Here is a 19,756-nt window from a genome sequence, read left to right as displayed (position 1 = left end):
ATTTAAGGATATCTTTGAACATTACCTGACAACTAGGCTAACCAAACATATTTAAGTGCCTAAACACAACTAAGAATACAGAAATTACCAAACTGGTTCAGTAACAACAAAAACAGCAAACTGAAAACAGAAAAGATCAAAAGCCTTGGTTGGGAGATCCCGGATTTAGAATTGCCACAGTGTTATTTGAAATGCCCAGCTTTCCTTAAAAAAGTCATGAACTAGAAGAGAAACAAGAGATCATGACCCATTACACAGGGAAGAAAAGAGTTAATAGAAACTGTCCTTTTTTTAAGATAGATTCCGAATGTAAGTCTTGGCTATTTGGGTCACTTCAGTTATTTTTTTTGTCCAGTCGGAACATCAGAGTCACTACTGAAACTGCTTGATTTCTTACAAACATACATCTCTCCTCCTTTTTTCTCCTTTTTCTGGAGATGAGTAGGTTTCATTCTAGGTAGAGTCTTGATAGGATCATGATCATTGATTATCCTGGGGAGAATGAGGCCTCATCGCTGCAGAAAGGAAAAAGGGGAGAGGGGTTTTTATGTTCAGTTACAGTGCATGTCTGTAAACGATCGTTCGTAACTCAGATTTCAAATCAGCAGGACGAAGGGTCATCACAGTCGTCATATCAGGATTCATTGGGCATTTCCACCAGGGACCGGGCTCAGGGTTGTATATCCCTTTTATTGCAGAGTCCTTTTTAATTGTTCTCAACAGCAATGTGAGATTCTGAGACCCGGGAATTGTTATGATGGTTTTAAGGATATAACTGAAAGGATTCTAACTGCGTAGAGAGGAGACAGACAAATGACTCAGCCTGGAGCCTCATGGCCCGTTGTGGGGAATAGAGCTGGCAGACACAATATCCCTGGGGCCCAGAAAGTTTCTCCAAGGTCCTTTTACTGCTTTGGGGCCCCTTAGGAATGAGCTCTCGTTTTCTCTTCTCCATTCTTCTCTGCTCCCTAGCAAAAGGTCTGTAAAATTCCTGGATTACAGCACCTTAGACCTTTAGTACTGGCAAAAAATTCCTTATTGCTAGTGTCAGTGGCCAGGGCTCCCTTGTTTTGGCAAAATGATGGAAGTTTGTAAAACAGCTATGGCCTTTGAAATTTGCTATTCATAATCTTAAGTAGTTAAGGAGACATAGTGAAAAGGTCAGGCCATTTCCCATTTTGCATCAGGCAGCGTCATGACAAAGTCCTGTAAGCCTCAGATGATGATAGCCAACAGTAACCGTTCAGACCGTCTTTTTTATTTTTGTAAAACATGAAGTCCATTTAAAGTAGCTCGTCTGTTATTAAAGAGGCCTCCAGCAAAAGGGGCGGCGAGGCAAAAGGCTGCCACGACCACATGCTGTAGTTTTGCATTTTCAGTAACCGAAGTCTCTGCTCTCAGGATGACACACTATTGAACTTTTAAGGATTCCCTTTATCAGTATTGGAGAGAGATGAAAGCCATGAGAGTCTGCTAGTGTTTTTAATCATTCCTTCCTAACTTTGATCAGAACTTCTGCACTTTAACAACTTAGAGTTTCGACCTTTCTGACTTTTCCATATGTCACTAAGCCAGATCATTACAAGCATTTGTTGGGCTCGAATTTCCTTAAAAGTTCTGTCGGCGGAAGTCAACGCTATCTCCTAAAAAGTCGCGTTGAGTGTCTGTTTGTATGGCCAGATGCAAAGAAAAATGAGGTTCCCGACCTTCAAGTCTTCCACTCCCAGATTGATAAGGCCGGTACTGATGGCTATAAAAAGCACACAAACCACTTTGATGGTGAATTTTATGGCACGTGAATTATGTGTCAGTTTTAAAACGTGCATAGACTTTGAAACAAAAAATTTTAAACAATATTCTAGGGGTAAGTACGAATTCTAGAATATTTATAGAAAATGGGAGCATTTGGTCAGGATTATTAAGGGGGAATTTCTTTTTTTCTTTGGAAATTCATTGAAGAGAGTGAATTATGAGACCCATTTGAAGGGAGAATGGAGAGACTTTGGAAAAAGAACAATCTGGGCTTAAAACATGCCCGGCAAGAAAACTGGTAGATGAGGACATTGTGAAATGAGAGAGTCGTTACGTTTGAGAGACGTGGAAAATGAATGGTATGCAAGGATATAGATGAAGAAGGCAAAGAAAAACAAGAGCCTGCAACATACATTTTTCTTCTAGGTTACGCTCCCTTATAAGAGCTTGGCTGCTGGTGTTCCAGCTCTGCATGACTTAAGGCTCCCCGAAAAGGTTATTGCTGGCCCACACAAGGCTCGACTTGAACCCCACCCCGGCTCTCAGAGGCATCAGCGTGGTTCTGTGCCTTTGAAAGGAGACTGGAGCGCTCTACGTTCTTCCTGTTTCTTCGAAAACTTGCATCAGGGAATCGATGATGAGAGGTGGCCCATCCGTGCAGACCCCTGTAAAAGTCTGAAGTGGTGGAGTTTATGGGGAAACTGGTCTGAGAGCCCCCTTTAATTGTGCTGAGCTGATGGAGTCAGACCTTAAAGCTCAGTCAGTCTTGTTTATTTTCCACCGAAACCTAGTGCTTGAAGAGAGACCAGTTTTAAGTAATTGAATGTTTTCAATTTATTAGGGATCGTCTCGTCATTTTGAAAAATAACCAGCTGACATCCCATTCTGCCACACTGAAATCATTGCTTCAGTCTTCTGGGAGATGTCGAAGCCTCTAGACCCAGTGAAATGTTTAATCACCACATCTATTACAGAGTTGAAATTTAACATCGTGTAAAGCCTGACGTACATGTAATTTTCTTTTTCTGTTGTGTGTATGTGTTTTTTTTTTTTTTTTTAATTTTAAATTACCAAGGAACCTCAAACCAGTTACCCAACTATATGTCAGTGTGGACGCTAGCACCAAAGAGAGCCTGAAGAAAATTGACCGCCCGCTCTTCAAGGATTTCTGGCAAAGATTCCTTGACAGTTTAAAAGCCTTGGCTGAAAAGGTAAGAATTATGCATCTTAAAAAATATATGGAGAGAGTTTTTTTTTTTCTTTCTTTCTTTTTTAAGACTAAAATCTCCCTTTTTTAGGCTTCCACTTTTATTATTCAATGAGTATTTATTGAGTTCCTCTTAAGTTTCTTTCTTTTTTATTACTCAAATGAATTTATCACATCTGTAGTTGTATAATGATCATAATAATCTGATTTCACAGGATTTCCATCCCACAGCCCCAGCACATCCCCCCACCCCCTGAACTGTCTCCTCCGGAGACCATAAGTTTTTCAATGTCTGTGAGTCAGCATCTGTTCTGCAAAGTTCAGTCTGTCCTTTTTTCAGAGTCCACATGTCAGTGAAAGCATTTGATTTTGGTGTCTCATTGTATGGCTGACTTCACTTAGCATGATAATTTCTAGGTCCATCCATGTTGCAAAAAATGCTGGTATTTCATTCTTTTTAATGGCTGAGTAATATTCCCTTGTGTATATTTACACCATCTTCTTGATCCACTCCTCTGTCGATGGACGTTTAGGTTGTTTCCGTGTCTTGGCTGTTGCAAATAGTGCTGCAGTGAACATCGGAGTCCATGTGTCTTTGCGAGTCATGGTTTTCTCTGGATAGATGCCCGGGAGTGGGATTGCTGGATAGCATTCCTCTAAAGTTTCTATAGCACTCTGCCTGTGTATATCACATGTTCTTCATGTATTTGGGGGGGGGGACACGACTCTCAAACTAATTAATAAAACGCAGTTAAGCTGCAGTACATAGCAACCCTACAAGAGGAGTCAGCAAGTAGTGTATGTTTAAATAGGAAGTTAATTTTCCAGGACTTCTAGGACCAAATTTCCTACCCATTAAGGAACTCAATCCTAGAATGTCCAAATTTAATGTGTTTTCTTGCAAACATTTGCCTCTTCTTCCGCCTACCTATTCTTTTCGTCCTAAAGTAACCTCTGGTTCTTCTTTTCCATTGACCCTCCCTCCCTTCGCCAACAGTGGGTATTTTCTGTTCGTTCCTCTTCTCTTCTCTTGCAGCCATTTCCCTCCTCCATTCTCTTTGCTTCCGCCCCGCAGTTGCTCACGCTCTGCCCACATCTAACTCATACCGAGAGCCACTACAGGAGCTTAAAAAATTGCAGTTTCCTATTCCTAGTGGGATTTGAGCATCTGCCTTTTAAACATCTCAGGTGAAGTTGATGTGCAGTCAGATGTGGGGGGGGGGGTCACTGTCCCAGGAGACCCGCCTTTCCCTCCTTTGCCCGGCACTCACGTTGACGTTGCTGCCCCGTGGCGGCCTGGCTGCAGGGGACATTGCTGGGCTCAGGGTTCACCATACTCCCAGGAATGCTGTGCCTCCCTGCTTATCTTGCCGTTGCTGCAGCTGTGCCCAGTACTTTTGCCACGTCTTGAGCGACCTCCTCAGAGCCTCCACTGTCCTTTCTTTCGATTCCTTTGACTTGTAGAAAAATTCCCCGCAGCCTTCAAGCCTCAGCTTCGCTACTACCTCTACAGCGAAGCCTTTTCCTCTCGCTCCCTTCCTAAGTTTTTTTTTTAATCTGTAAATACACTTCATTTACTCTGTTTCATCCTAGCTTCTCTCTCCCCAACCGGCTTCCTTCCTCATGTCTGAATTCCACCCAGTGTCTAACTCAGCACCTTTTACGGCGTTTGCTAAGTGTTTGTTAAAGGGATGAGGGAGTGGAGACTCTCTAGCGCTCTGCAGCGCTAAGACGTACTGTACACATTTTCAGGACTTTTCAGCTCGTCGCCACTTCCTTCCCCCTGTCCCCCTTTTGTGCTTGAGAAGTTAAATCAGTGCCTTTTTTGGTGGTTAACACTGACATTAGTTAAGATACGCAAAGAGGCACTGGTTTCTGATCTGCCTTGGATTATTCATAAAGAGAGCAAGTCAGATGCTTCTTAGGTCCTACATTCTCTGGATCTCTGGACCTCACCTTCAGCTGTATCATCTTCACTTGTTGTAAGACAGGAGATGCGTAGCCTAGACATCAGAACGGATTTAGATGGCAGTAAATGGCAGGAGCTGGCAGTAGCGAACACACATAAGTTCGTCATCTCGGCCGTATTCTGAGTCTCGGTGTGGAAGATGAGCAGTAGGCATTCACAGAATGGCTTAATAGCTTCCTTTTTTGGTTTTGGCCACAGTTTTCCAAAAAATGAATTCTTATCTTGAGGTTTCAAGCCTTTGGATGTCAAATTCATTTGTAAGTACTCTGGGTTGAATCACTGATAGCAATGCAGTAACTTACGCTTCTACACTATCTTCTCACCCATGCGCTTCTTACACAGAGTATCATTATTGTGTCCACATGACTCTAGTTGAAACACTTTCCTTGGGCTATTTAACCTATCTGCCTGCACTTAGGGCAGTTGCTTTCTAAGCATTTTGTATGATTAGTTTATGTTTCTCATTCTTGTGTTGTTTACGTCATTCAAGCTATGTTATTTCTTTATGCATATCTGATACTACCGGCACATTAGATACCATCAAGAAAGGTCTGCTTTACTGCTATTTCATACTTGAAAATAAGACCATGACTGAACTTATTAGCTAGGGTCAAATATATGATTCCTGTAATCTCATATCATTTGAGTTTTTATTTATTTATTTATTTATTTATTTTTTGTCTTTTTGCTATTTCTTTCGGCCGCTCCCGCGGCATATGGAGGTTCCCAGGCTAGGGGTTGAATCGGAGCTGTAGCCGCCAGCCTACACCAGAGCCACAGCAACGCAGGATCCGAGCCGCGTCTGCAACCTACACCACAGCTCACGGCAACGCCGGATCGTTAACCCACTGAGCAAGGCCAGGGACCGAACCCGCAACCTCATGGTTCCTAGTCGGATTCATTAACCACTGCGCCACGACGGGAACTCCTGAGTTTTTATTTTTTTATTTTAATTTTTTTCATCTTTTTAGGGCTGCATCCGTGGCATATGGAGGTTCCCAGGCTAGGGGTCGAATCAGAGCTGTTAGCCACCGGCCTCCACCACAGCCACAGCAACACAGGATCCGAGCCACATCTGTGACCTACGTCACAGCTCACAGCAACACCGGATCCTTAGCCCACCAAGTGAGGCCAGGGATCGAGCCTGTGTCCTCATGGATACTAGTCAGATTCGTTTCCGCTGAGCCCCAATAGGAACTCCCTCATTTGAGTTTTTAAATGAAAACTTTGAAATAAAAGTGATACTTGAGATATTTTAATTAGAACATCCATGCTGTTATCTACTGTTACTTGTTTAAGCTTCTAGGATACTTGAATAAGGAAAGACAGGTGAAGGGAAAGAATTTCTTAAACTTTATAAACAAAGAAACCTGATTTCCCCCAAGCTTTCAGCCTACATATCAGCTAGTGCAAACTAAAGTAGAAGAGGGTAGCATCTTTTGTTGTTCACTCCTGGCAAGTGTAATGTTTACATTTCAAGATTTTCATGCTTTGTCAAAATGTTCCTTTTCAAATATGAAGGGAGAAATATATTGGTACTTGAGTATGTGGGGCTCAAAAGCAATTCCAAGATAACACAACATAAAATGTGTTAGCATTAATTTCCGTACACAATAGCTGCTTGTCAAACAGTCCTTTTTTTTTTAAAGAAAGAGAAATCCATCTCGTGCAAGACAACACTGCCTACCTTTGGCAGCAGGCTTTTATCAACAGTGTGACCAGATGTGTTTCTGCTGGCACATTATTATGCCATGTTGAGAATCCAGTAGGAAGTTGAACTAATTAATCCCTTTCCATGTTTGAGCAATAATATTGATATTTCTGAAACCTTATGTTTGTCTTTTTTTTTTTTTTTTTTTTGCCATTTCTTGGGCCACTCCTGCGGCATATGGAGGTTCCCAGGCTAGGGGTCCAGTTGGAGCTGTAGCCACCGGCCTACGCCAGAGCCACAGCAGCGCAGGATCCGAGCCGCGTCTGCAACCTACACCCACAGCTCACGGCAATGCCAGATCCTTAACCCACTGAGCAAGGCCAGGGATCAAACCCGCAACCTCATGGTTCCTAGTCGGATTCACTTCCTCTGAGCCATGACGGGAACTCCTGAAACCTTATGTTTGAAAGACAAAAATAAATGCCTGCATTACACATTCTTGGATATCAGAAATGAATATCAGTCCCCTCTCTGTGGACGTGAGCAGGCAGTGACTGATGTTATCCGAGTTATGTTATTTTGATGTTGAGAAGGGCTTCTTGTGCATTAATGAGGTGGCTGCACCTGCGGTATATGGAGGTTCCCAGGCTAGGGGTCCCATTGGAGCTGCAGCTGCCAGCCTAGGCCACAGCCAAAGCAACGCCAGATCCAAGCTGCGTCTGTGACCTACACCGCAGCTCACAGCAATGCCGGATCCTTAACCCACTGAGCGAGGCCAGGGATCAAACTGGAGTCCTCAAGGATACTAGTCCGGTTCGTTTCTGCTGTGCCACAACCGAACTCCCCTTTTGCGCCTCACTTATTTGGATTATTGTTATTTTTTTATTGATTTGTAGGTGTCCTAACATATAGTCTAGGTGAAAGTGTTTCTGTCAGATACATCTGCTCAAGATATCTTCTGGTTTGTCTTTGCCTTTTTACTTTTAATGATATCTTGCAATGAACAGACAAAGCCCAGGGTATCAGTTGGTTTAAATTTTATGGTTAGTGCTTTTTATGTCCTGTCTATGAAATCATTGCCTACCCCAAGGTCATGAAGATATTTTCTTTCTTCTTCTTTTTTTTTTTTTTTGGTCAAAGCTTTATTAGTTTTTCTTTCATATTTGGGTCTGCGAATCATCTCATATTAATTTTTCAAGGATAACTCGAGGAGGGTTTATTTACTAAGGGCTTAATTAGAAAAGTGTGTGGGAGGAAGAGCGGACCCACCGGGATCGTGCCAAGGATCGCGGGGCGGGCAGCACCAGAACTGTTGCCACCCCGGCCCCAGGGACAAGGGGAAGGGGAGGTTCCTGGAAGCTGGACGGGGAGGGACTGCTGTAGAGCAGGCTCTCTGGAGAGGAGGAGTGGTGCTCTGTCCACGAGGAAAGACGCCTTTTTCTCTTCCCTTCTCCACTGGCTGCTCCCACTGGCCAAACCCCAGAGGAAGCCTGAGGGCACGGGAGCCTCGTCAAGGCAGTAACAGTTGCAGTTTCCATGTCAGTGTTGAGACACCAAGGTTCAGACAGGTTATGCGATGCTTTCAAGGTCACACACACGATTGGTGGAGCGGGAAATTCAATCCAGGTACATGGGACTCTGGACGCTCACCGCTGTTATTGTGGATACCACTATATTGGACTCTTTGTCTATATGATAACTTCTTGCTTTCATCTTCAAATCTGGTATTTTAACTCTTTGCCCACCTGCCTCTTTACAGAGTCCAGTTTGCACAGAACCTCAGAACCTTCTCCATCTTGGTACTACTTCCTGTCGTCTGGACCCTGCCCCCTGATATTACCTTGCTTCTCCCTGTCTTAGCAGCTAAATGCCTATTCACTGTTTTTTTTTTTTTTTTTTTTTTGCTTTTCTGGGTTTTTGTTGTTGTTGTTTTGGGCGATGCCCGAGGCATGCGGATGTTCCTAGGCCAGGGATCAAACCCGTGCCATAGCAATGACTCGAGCCACTGCAGTAGCAACACCAGGTCCTTAATCACTGAGCCACCAGGGAACTCCTCTGTTCACCATTGAACAGCCCTTGCAGTGCTAACATTTCTTGTGGCAATGGGATAGTTCTTCTCTTTGGAATTAAGGGTGTGGTACACCCAAGTCAGAGTGTTCCCACGTATCCAACCAAACGCCACATTATACAAGTCTCCTGCCAGATGCTAGGTGTATGCTGGCTCAAACCAACAGAGTGGAAATTTAATGGAAGTCAGATCATAGTGGGTTATAGAAAGTGGATATGTTAATTGTCTCACATTCAAACACTTTTGTCTTGAGCTCTTATTTCATCAATCTGACATGTATTTGTTTTTCCTAAATGTTTGCACCAACGCATCATATAATTTCCCAGCGCTTACACTAGTAATTAGTCATCTTAAATGTGTTATTTGATCACCATGTGATCCAACGTTTACGGAAAAACATTGACGTCTCTTTCATACTCCATCTTCAGTTGTTTTTGTTCTTCTCCCTTTAGAGGCTTTCAGGCAGTGATTGTTTTTTTGTCATTAGTATGTAGTCAAAGTATTTGACTGGAACCTACTGGGGGGGTGTCTTTCCAGTCATTGGCCAGGGAGCGTAGTGCAGGGAGGTGACTCCACTTGGTCCCCCATCAGCCCCATGACCTTGGCTGAACTACTGAGCCTCTGGAAGCCTTTGCTTCCTCACCACTTCCTCGGGATTAAAGTAGTTCCTGACTCACCGGATTGTGTTGAGGGGCTAAATGATATAGCACAAGTAAAACTTAGAGTACACTGCTGGGCACGTGAGCGCCATAATGTTAGTGCTGTTATTAATAAAATTAGTTCTGACTTGCAGTCGTAATCATTCGCCTCTTCCGACTCATTTTTGGTCACAAATGATTCTCAACCCTTTGGAGACTTCTTTTTACTGCATTCCTTTTAGCCAACTCTTACTTTGAGCATATGGTGCTTCAAGTCTTGTGCTGCATCCCAGATACAATTACAACTAGGATGTGGTCCAAGCCCCAGGGGAATTGCAGTCTTCTGGGGACAAATATAGGCAGACCTCATTTTGTGGTGCTCTGCAGATACTGCAGTTTTGACAGAATGAAGGTTGTGGCAACCCTGTGTCTATCAAGTCTGTCAGTGCCATTTTCCTGGCAGCATTTGTTCACTTTGTGGTTTTGTGTCCCATTTTGGTAATTCTCACAATGGGTCAGACTTTATCATCATTATTATATTTGTTTCGCTGACCTGGGATCAGCCATCTTTGACGTTACTACTACGGCCCATGGAAGGCTTAGATGATAGCATTTTTTAGCAATGCTAAAGTGTTTTTTAATGAAAGAATGTACATTGTTTAAAGATATGCTGGTCATCACACAATAGCCTGTGGTGTAGTGTAAACATTTGCAGGCACTGGGAAACCCAAAAATTCATGTGATTTGCTTTATTGTGCTGCTTGATTTATTTCGTTTTTGGTCTGGAGCGGAGCCTGCAAGATCTGTGAGGTTTGCCTTTGGACAACTAAGCAGCCAGTTTTAGCACATGGTGATGGGACCTAGGATAGTGGTGTGCACAAAGCTACACAAGATGAGAGGAGACCTGGGATCAGAGCTGAGAAGGATCCCTCAGCTGTGGTTAAAAATCAGCAAAACAGATCTATTCCACTCAAAAACTGAGACATGACGTTAAAGATCTAGCCCTCCTCTGGTTAATAGGGTCTGGCACACAATCAGGGTTTTTTTTTTAAAAAAAATCTGTTAAAATACTTGTGTAGTCCTAAAAACACTCCCCTTTGACTGAAGCTGAAAAAAGCATCTTTTAATGTATATACTAATTAGGTACTTTTTTTTTTACTTGAAAACTGTATTGAACAAAAACATGAGTAATAGTTGTATAACTATGAGGTCATGGGTGCTCTTGTAACATGTTTTCCAGATTTCATTAAAAATAAGCAAAATCTATGACAACATTAGGGAGGAACAATTTATATTTTGTCTTTTAAATCTGCTAGAATTTTCTATAGGTCATTACTGCAGGAGTGGATAATTTATCTAGTAGAAAATTTCTAGATCTTGACGGCTTCAATAGCCAAGTCCACAGAGTAGTAGCCATTTTGGGCGGGTGACTTTCAGGGCCAAATCTTTTTTTTTTTTTTTTCCATCTGAGAAAGCGTCTTTTACATGAAGCTCACTGTGTATTAAGGTCAGCCCTGAAAAGACTGTGGCTTGAATGGTAGTGAATAATACTGACACACTGCAGCTCCGAAAAGGAGAAATGGTTTTTAAAATCTAGTTATCCCCAAGTTAATAGGGTTTTAACCACCCTTTGACCTGCTATTCATATTATCAGGTCGGCTGAAGTGTATAGGAAGAGACATCCCTTCCAAATACAGGCACAACCTGCAGGCCATCTCCCTGTCAACTGTTGGTTTCCACCTTTTTGCTTTTAATACCCAAACATATACAGCATAGAAGTCTTTCAGTACAATGTTTTTCTAAGGGCACAGTTCATATTTATTTTCCAAAACTTAATACAGCGTTTATTTTTTAAATTTTATTTTATTTTCTTGCTTTTTATGGCCACACCCATGGCACATGGAGGTTCCCAGGCTAGGGGTCTAATCGGAGCTGCAGCTGCCGCCTACACCACAACCACAGCAACACAGGATCCAAGCTCGGTCTGCGACCCACACCACAGCCCACGGCAACGCCGGATCCGGATCCTTAACCCACTGAGCGAGGCCAGGGATCGAACCCGCAACCTTGTGGTTCCTAGTCGGATTCGTTTCTGTTGCGCCATGATGGGAACTCCTTAATATGGCATTTATAGCAGCATAACCTGCCAGAAAAGTCTTGAGTGGCTTTCCAAATATAGTTGGTAAATCGTCAAAGTCCAGGGCAGACGGTTTGAAAAGCTCAGCGTAGCAGCCAGGGGAAGTTTGCTTCTTGATGGTGCTGGCACGGAGGGAGGCCACTTTACTGATGAGTTAAAGTTAACCTTGTTTGTTTTCACTTGTTAAACCAGAAAGTAGTGTTTTACGTACTTTACAGACTAGTGCAATAGTTGGTACACTTGTGGGCATTTTACCCTGTTTTAGCTTCATTTTAAGAAATTCTCTGGAGGCTTTGAAGTTCGTGTGTAACATATTTTTAACTTTTCCCATTTAAAATAATGGGAAATATGCTTCACTCAGCATTTTTATACATGCTATTAGATTTCAGGAACAGGTTACTGGTCTTAGCTGGGAGATGCTTGTGTTACTGTAGTTTCATAATTAATTAACTAGTGGTTATGATGGTTCTTGAAATGTATTGGTTGTGCGTTTCCTGTGGTCATTTTTTCTGGATGTCTTTCTGCTGCCCACTCTATTTTAAATTGCATTTTTCAGGTTTATAGTATTCAAGGAAGTATGACCTATATCCTATTTCACTATCATTATAGTTCCTATTTAGGCCAGAGTTTGAGTTTTAGGTAAATAGTTGTAATCACACTCACTTTATCTCCTTTGCAACATAAATGTTTTCTGTCCGTTGATGTCATCTTGCTCTGTTATTTACTGATAATGATGGATTGCCTTCTTCTAATATTTATCAGTTTTCCCTTGTATTTTTACTTTTTTTATGATTTTCTCTCATGTATGCATAAAATTTAATATATAGATCATAAACCAATGTTTAAAGGATCTAAACTACAGTCATTCATTCAGCAAGTATATATTTTGCTAAATATTTGGTGAGGATTCTTCAGCCACTGGGAATAAGTGAGTAAGACATGTAAGGCCCCTATTCTCTGGTAGGAGAGACAGAAAACAAATAAATAAAGATGAATATACCATTTATAGACCACCGAGCACAATGTGGTAAGACAAACAAACTTTCAGTAAACAAAGCCCAATCATGTGGTAATTGAGAAGAGTCACCTTTAATTTTAATTAGATAAAAGGAAATCAAAACTGCAATTACAGATATTGGTAAAATAGTGGAAGTCAGAATAATGTATGACAATATCCAGAATTGAACCAAAGGTGAATTGTATCACTTGGGATTCAGATTAATGACATATAACAGAGACTCCCCCTGCCCCTGCGATAGTGAGTAGGATAATCAAGTTAGAAAGACTTTTCCTTCTAATGTCACAGAAGCCCAAATCTAGGTGAACCAAGGACTGATCCAGTGGCTAGGAGATAATACAAAATATATGCATTGTTTTCTGTCCCCAGTTCTGGCACAGATCTCCTAAAACTCTTATAATACCCTAAGCAATAAAACATCTTACGTTCTAATGCTGGTTTTAGACTCTGGTTCCTGACACAGAGTTCCTAAATCCCTTGAGTTTTCCCGAGAGTCTTTTGTTTTAATGAGGTGATTCTTGGTGGGCTTGTGGATGGGTACTGGTCAGCAGAAAGACCAAGCTGTGATGAAACACTTGGAACCTTCAGCCCCATCCCATATCCTACAAAAAGGGGAGAGAGGCTGGAAATGGAGTTAATAATCCCTCATGCCTGCAATGATGAAGTCTCCATGAAAAGCCCATAGGCACAGGGTTCAGGGAGCTTCCAAGTGACTGAAAACTGGGAGATTGGTGCCTGGAGAGAACATGGAGGCTCCTCACCCTTCCCACATACCTTACTCCTCGGCTCTTGTGTCTGGATGCTCATCCGTATCTTTATCCTATCCTTTTATAATAAACCGGTATATATTAAGTAAACTGTTTTCCTCAGTTATGTCAGCTATTTCAGAAAATTAATTGAACCCCAAGAGATCATGGGAATCTCTGATTTATAGCGGATCTGTCAGAAGCACCGGTAACAAGCTGAACTTGGAATTAGCATCTGAAGTGAAGGTTGTCTGTCTTGTAGGACTAAGCTCTTAACCTTTGGGATCTGGTGCTACCTCCAGGTCATAATCTCAATTAGAATTTCGTTATATCGAAGGATACGTAGTTGCTGTCACATGCCTACTTGGTGTGTGTGGGGGGAACCCACACCTCTGGTGTCAGAAGTGTGAATATGGAACAAGTGTAGAGGTAAAGGAGAATCACGGGAGAGAGAGTGAGTTTTTCCTTTTCGGTGGCTTCTCAGTATCATCAAGAGGCCAAGTTCCTATCTGACCGTCAACATATGACTTCCATTCTGACGTTTACTTCATGGTCCAAAATGCTTGCTAGAGCCCCAGCCATCATGCTGGCATTCCAGCCTTCATTTTGAGCAGACGGTACAAGGATAGGTCTAAGAAGGGCACATCTTCCTTTTAAGATAATTTGTATAATGCTTCCCTTTTGGGCAGGATTTAGTCGCTTGGCCACATCTTGCTGAGGGAGGCTGGGAAATAGAATCTTTTAGCCGAGTATGCCGTTGTCCCCAAGTTGTTCAGATATTCTGCTTATAGAATAGAAGGGGTGAATAGGTATTGATAGGCGACTAGCAATCTACATCAGGGAACTAAGCATTAAGTTCAAATGTTAAACAAGTAACAACAAAATAGGTCTATTAGGAAGAAGGAAATAATCAAGATAAAAGAAGACATCGTTACTTTTGGGGAATCTCCCAGTGCTGGACTAGAGAAGGTTATCATTGCCTGTCTTCAGAGGAATCTCAGTAGTTTGGGGCAGATGGAAGGCAGATTGGATAGCATTTTTAAGGACAGAAGAAGCAATCTGGAAAGGTAGACGGGAGACAGCCCGGCGGTTTGTTTGGAGATGTCGTTTATTGTTTGGCTTGAAGTGGAGGAGGCCTGCACGTGAACAGTGGAGGGAGTGAGGCCAATGTAAGAGATTTATCTTTCTATCGTGTCTTGGGCAGAGGTGTGTCTTGTTTCTGAATTCCAGAATAATAATAATGGTTGTATTATCAGTGTCCAGGATTCCCGAGTTCCTGTGATGTAGGTGTTATACTCGGTACCGTGCGTTTCCTAAGACTTAAAAAAAAAAAAAAGCAGTCCTGGCCAACAGGTTGGCTTTTTTGAGAGGTTAGGTATGTTTGTCCCAATGTTGCAGAGACCATGGGATTTTCATCTGGCCAAGGGCTGGGGAGGGACACCCTGGTGGTTTGAACAGACATTTAAAAAAAAAAAATGACCATCATTTTCAATTTGTTTTCGGTGATACTTGCTTGGACATTTCAAAAAGCATGAAAGGAAAATTTTCATGTTTATCAAAAGTGGTTTGCAGTTTAAAGTGATTGAGATCCATTGTCACAAACCAAGGAAGTCATCAGCCCCCATCCCTCAGAGACCAGTGGGCATCCCTCCCCCCCGCGCCACCCCATAGATTTCATCCTCTCTAATTTCTTCCAAATGGAGTCATTCAAGACCATTCATTTCAAGGGCGATTTAAAAACCTTGAGATGTGGTATTAATGCTTGGGAGATGAGAATTGAACCTTTTTGTGAGAATCATTGTGCTCGATTTATGAAAAGAGTGTGGCAAAAAGGGCTGTTCAAAAAAAAATGATCAGAAGCTAATTTCTTTTGCTTCTTGAAACCAGAAAGAAGGAAGCACTTTCTGAAATTGACATTTGAAGACCCCCATAAGTGCCTTTGGGAAGTGGAGACAGAGGAAACCGTATGTTTTGTTTGGCCACGTGAAGATTACTTGCTCCTTTGACGTGGCCCATAAGAAGCTAGCGTGGGGCAGAAACTCATCTGCCACTTCATAAGAATCAAAAAATTATGCCATTAGTTCCTTCAGAGTCTGAGAGATTGGATTGAAATAAATACCATTGATATGTAGCCATGTGCACCTTCACTTCAGCCGCACAGTGGGGAAAAAGGATATTTTGCCTGTGACAAGCTAAAACTGTGAAAAATCATGTAAATAGAATTTGAGCAACCCTGGGAGTTGTTTTATTTCCACCACTTTTAGAGTCTTTCTGATGAGATATCTTCTAGCTTTGGAGTTTGTAAAGCAAACAAACAAACAAACAAAATGTTCCGAGTTCCTGTAGTGCCTCAGCGGAAACGGATCTGACTGGCATCCATGCGGACACAGGTTCAATCCCTGGCCTCTCTCAGTGGGTTAAGGATCTGGCGTTGCCATGAGTTGTGGTGTAGGTCACAGCGTTAGCTCGGATCTGGCGTGGCTGTGGCTGTGGTGTAGGCCAGCAACTGTAGCTCCGATGAGACCCCTAGCCTGGGAACCTCCATATGCTGGGGGTGAGGCCCTAAAAAGACAAAAAAAAAAAAGTCCCAAATCAAACAAAAACAAAAATCCCTCTCTGCCTGTATTAAAACCCCAAAGGGAATTTTGGTAATTGTCTTGCAGTAACTCATGAGCTGCCTGCCTCTCAAGGTGTCAGGAGGCCCGATCCAGGGATGGGCGGAAGCTTCCATTTGAGGTTACCCTCAGGAGCACTTCTGGTTTTTCCTCTTCCAGTTCATGATGGAGAATGGTCCTCCTTTGACTTGATGTACTTTGAAAATAGCTGGAAGACCGTGAAGACACTGAAAAACCCCTGAGTGGTAGGGCTGTTTGTGCTTTTATAACCCATTACAAATTCAAGTGCATCTTCCCCGGGGGAAAGGCAGCGATTACTTTTTGGACTCCTGGTGGCCAGTTTCTGGGAGAGGTTGGATGTAGGGCCTGAGAAAGGCTGGAGCCCGTCTTATTTTCCAGAACTTACTCGTCATGATCTCGAAGAGGAAAACACCACACAACCACCTCCTTCCTGTTCATCTTTCTAGATGGTCCTGTTGCGTGGAGCTGAGTTGTTGCACGCAGTCATTTCTTTACCAAAAGTAAAGATGACCTTGAAAAAATCCACATAGGAGAAGTCACGTTTGAAGAGTTTAATTTAGCACTTAACAGGAAAATTTAGACCGAAGTTAGGAATTAGAGCAAATCAGTGGAATCCCTTCTAAATAATATGTTCATTAAATAAAAGGACAAAGGAAATCACACTGAATACAGAGACTATTAATAACATTTTATAGATCTTTAATTAGTAATGGATACTACTCAGTTAATTTCCACTTCTCTGATCCTTGCTTGCAGTAATGTTTTAGCAGCCACATGATAATTGCAGGTTTGTTTTATTCTTTGTCTGTGCATAGTAAATAAAGCATTTGCTTTTTTCTTTCCTGTCTGATCCATCACTAAATTGTTGACTTTTAAGTTCCATCCATTGTAGTTATAGAAACCAGAGAATTTGATACTTAAAATTAAAAGCCCAGGGATAAATTTTATTTAATCTAGTTTGGCATATTTTTATTTTATTTATTTATTTATTTATTTATTTATTTGCTTTTTAGGGCTGCACCTGTGGCATATGGAAGTTCCCAGGGTGGGGCTGAATCAGAACTGCAGCGGCTGGCCTGTGCCACAGCCACAGCCATGCAGGATCCGAGCCACATCTGCGACCTACACCACAGCTTACGACGTCACTGGGTCCTTAACCCACTGAGCAAGGCCAGGGATAGAACCCGTGTCCTCATGGATGCTAGTCAGATTTGTTTCTGCTGAGCCACGATGGGAACTCCTACTAGTTTGTCGCATTTTTAAATGTGCTCAACTCAGAATTAGCCACCTATAATGCCACCCAGGGCAACTTTATACCTGACCTCACCAGAATTAGCAAAGTTAGACTTTCCTGTCTCCTGATAGGTTCTAAAGTGAATTTTTATGGCCTGTGTTTGTTTACAGCTCACGGCAGTGTTGGATCCTTAACCCACTGATCTAGGCCAGGGATCGAATCCGCAACCTCATGGTTCCTAGTCGGATTCGTTTCCACTGCGCCATGTCGGGAACTCCTGTTTTGTCTTTTAAATTATTGCTCATGAAATCCTAAAGCGTCCACTGTTCCACCTTTTATTTTCTATTCTTTTTGGCTCTCACTAATACCTACATCTCTTTTTTTATCTCGCATTCCCAGTGGTGATTCAAAAATCCCTGTACATTCTCAGCTAAGAAAAATATATACCGGCATAAACCTACAAGTGATAAAAATTTTCAAATAAGGCACTGGTGATGACTTAAATACATCCTAAAATAATTACCACAATAAGTTTAGTGACCATCCATCATTGCATATATATATAAAAATTAAAGAAATAGAAGAAAAAATACTTTTTCCTTGAGATGAAAACTGTTAGGATTTTCACTTAACGACTTCCCAGTGCAGTGTACAGCAGTATTCATTATATTTATCATGCTGTACATTTTATCCATAGTATTTATTTATGACCAGAAATTTGTACTGGTTTGGTTCTTCTTTTTTTCTTTTGTGGCGTCTGTGATTTTCATTGACTTCCCAATGCTTTTTATTAAGGACTTAAGATGGCTTTCTATATGTATACACACATAAGCATATATATGTATAATATATATGTATGTGTATATCTATATTTATTTTAAGTATGGTATGAGAGAGGAATTCTTTTTCTCCTGTATGGATAATTGATTGAACCAGCATCCGTTGTTGAATAATTCATTCTCTACCCTCTGATTTGCAATGGCTTCCTGATGTAATCAACTTTTCATGCATTCATGGATGTTTCTGAACTTTCTACAGTATTATATTGATTAATTTTTCTGTTTTTCCCATTGCCACACTAAGTTATTCTAGTTCTGTAATAAGACAATATTAAGTACCAGAAAACCCTTTCCTCTTCAAAATTGTCGTGTTTATTCTTAGCCCCATACTGCATTTTCATATTTATTTCAGAATCAGTTTGTCAGTTTTCACACACATATACACCACACACACACACACGCATAAATTTGAGATACTGATTGGAATGGCATTGAATTTGTAGTTTAATTTGGGAACGTTGCCGTGTTTACGAAGTCATATCTTTGGTTTAAAGTTGCTTGTTCCGTCATTTTAATTTTCTTTGACTGAGATGTATCTTCCACTTGTAGATGCCATCGTCTGTCTTTGTGAAATGTTACATCCCAACACATCCTTTGGAACTGCTTGCAGACTCCTTTTGAGTAGGTGGTTGTTTTTGCTCGCGTGTGTGCTCTAACAGGCAGCTGGGTCCAGTTCCTGGTCACAAGGCTGTTGCATTACGTATTTTTAGCCAGCTTTATCTATTTGGTTTTCATTTTTCATTTTATCTATGTCACTGCAGTGGGGATGGCACATCAGAGGACCTTCGGGTACCCCTTTGACGGTACTGTGTTCATCAATGCATTTTTTGGGTCAATTATGTAAATTAGATGGATGAGGATTTTGGATGAAAAGCTTATTAATTTTTGGCATTTTGTGTCTATATAGCAAGTACCAAATACCCTTCTTCAGGCTCTTCTTGCTGTTCTTCCAGATTCACTTTCTCATGAGTCAGACGTGAGGTAGAGTGCTCCACACTCAGGCACATCTTCTCACTAACAAGCTTTCCAGGGAGGAAACTTTATAGGCTTCAGGAACTGAGTCACCATCTAATGAGTCTGGGTTTATTCGTGTGGGGGGGAGGTGGCAGGGGGTTCTTCTTTTTCCCGGAGCCAAGCTTAGGCACAGGGAGTTTAACGGGTAGGCTAAGGGCAGTCTGAACACCCCTTGACTACAAAGTATATGCACTCGCACAGTTAATTTCCCAGGAAGGGAGCCTTTAGTCTTTAATATTTGAGACTTGAACTTGTGAATTGTTAAAAGTAATACTTCTGGAGAAACAGATCTATAGGACTTATTGATTTTAGAGTTGTGTGGTTTCTAACTGCCCTGTTATTCTTTTTAGATTTACTCTGTCACTGGTTCTGTGCGACATGCTTGGGGTATATTGAAATGTCCTTCTCGTGCCCCCTTCTGTGCACTTGGGGTCCAGGTGTTTCTGTTCATGTCTGCTGCACGATGATGGAGTGATTGTGCCTGAAGGAGCCAGAAATTTTACTTTTTTGTCAATATCCTCGGACATCCAACTCAGTGTGCTGCTTAGGTGACGTGTGTATGCACCCTGGTATAGGCTGTAACAGGGTCTTCTGCTTACTGACTTGTGTGGCATTATTTCTCTGACTTCTCCTTACTCTTATGTAGATAGGCTGCCTGTTACATTCACCTTGTGGCGGTGGCCGTAGATGTCTTGATATAGATCTCCTGCCTGGAGAGCAGAGAGAGCGGCCCTATGATTTTGTAGCCGGTCCGTTCTTCCTCTAGAAATCTTACTTTTTATTTTTCCTTTTATGGCCATACCTGCGGCATATGGAAGCTCCCAGACCAGAGGTCGAATTGGAGCCG

The 19,756-nt window shown here is 41.9% G+C and overlaps 1 protein-coding gene across 2 annotated transcripts in view; it reads left to right on the top strand.

Moving 5' to 3' along the window:
- LOC125127220 (S-adenosyl-L-methionine-dependent tRNA 4-demethylwyosine synthase TYW1) overlaps window positions 1–19,756 on the top strand; it is a 142,539-nt gene that overhangs the window by 79,290 nt on the left and 43,493 nt on the right. For both annotated transcript variants that reach the window (XM_047779925.1, XM_047779927.1), the window contains exon 13: window positions 2,828–2,963. In XM_047779925.1, the coding sequence (XP_047635881.1) occupies window positions 2,828–2,963 (136 nt within the window). The remainder of the gene's footprint in view (window positions 1–2,827; window positions 2,964–19,756) is intronic.

The sequence above is a fragment of the Phacochoerus africanus genome, chromosome 5 (genome assembly GCF_016906955.1).
Source record: "Phacochoerus africanus isolate WHEZ1 chromosome 5, ROS_Pafr_v1, whole genome shotgun sequence".
Taxonomy (NCBI): domain Eukaryota; kingdom Metazoa; phylum Chordata; class Mammalia; order Artiodactyla; family Suidae; genus Phacochoerus; species Phacochoerus africanus.
The sequence above is the reverse complement of the archived record's forward strand: the minus strand, read 5'-3'. Positions and strand labels throughout refer to the sequence as shown.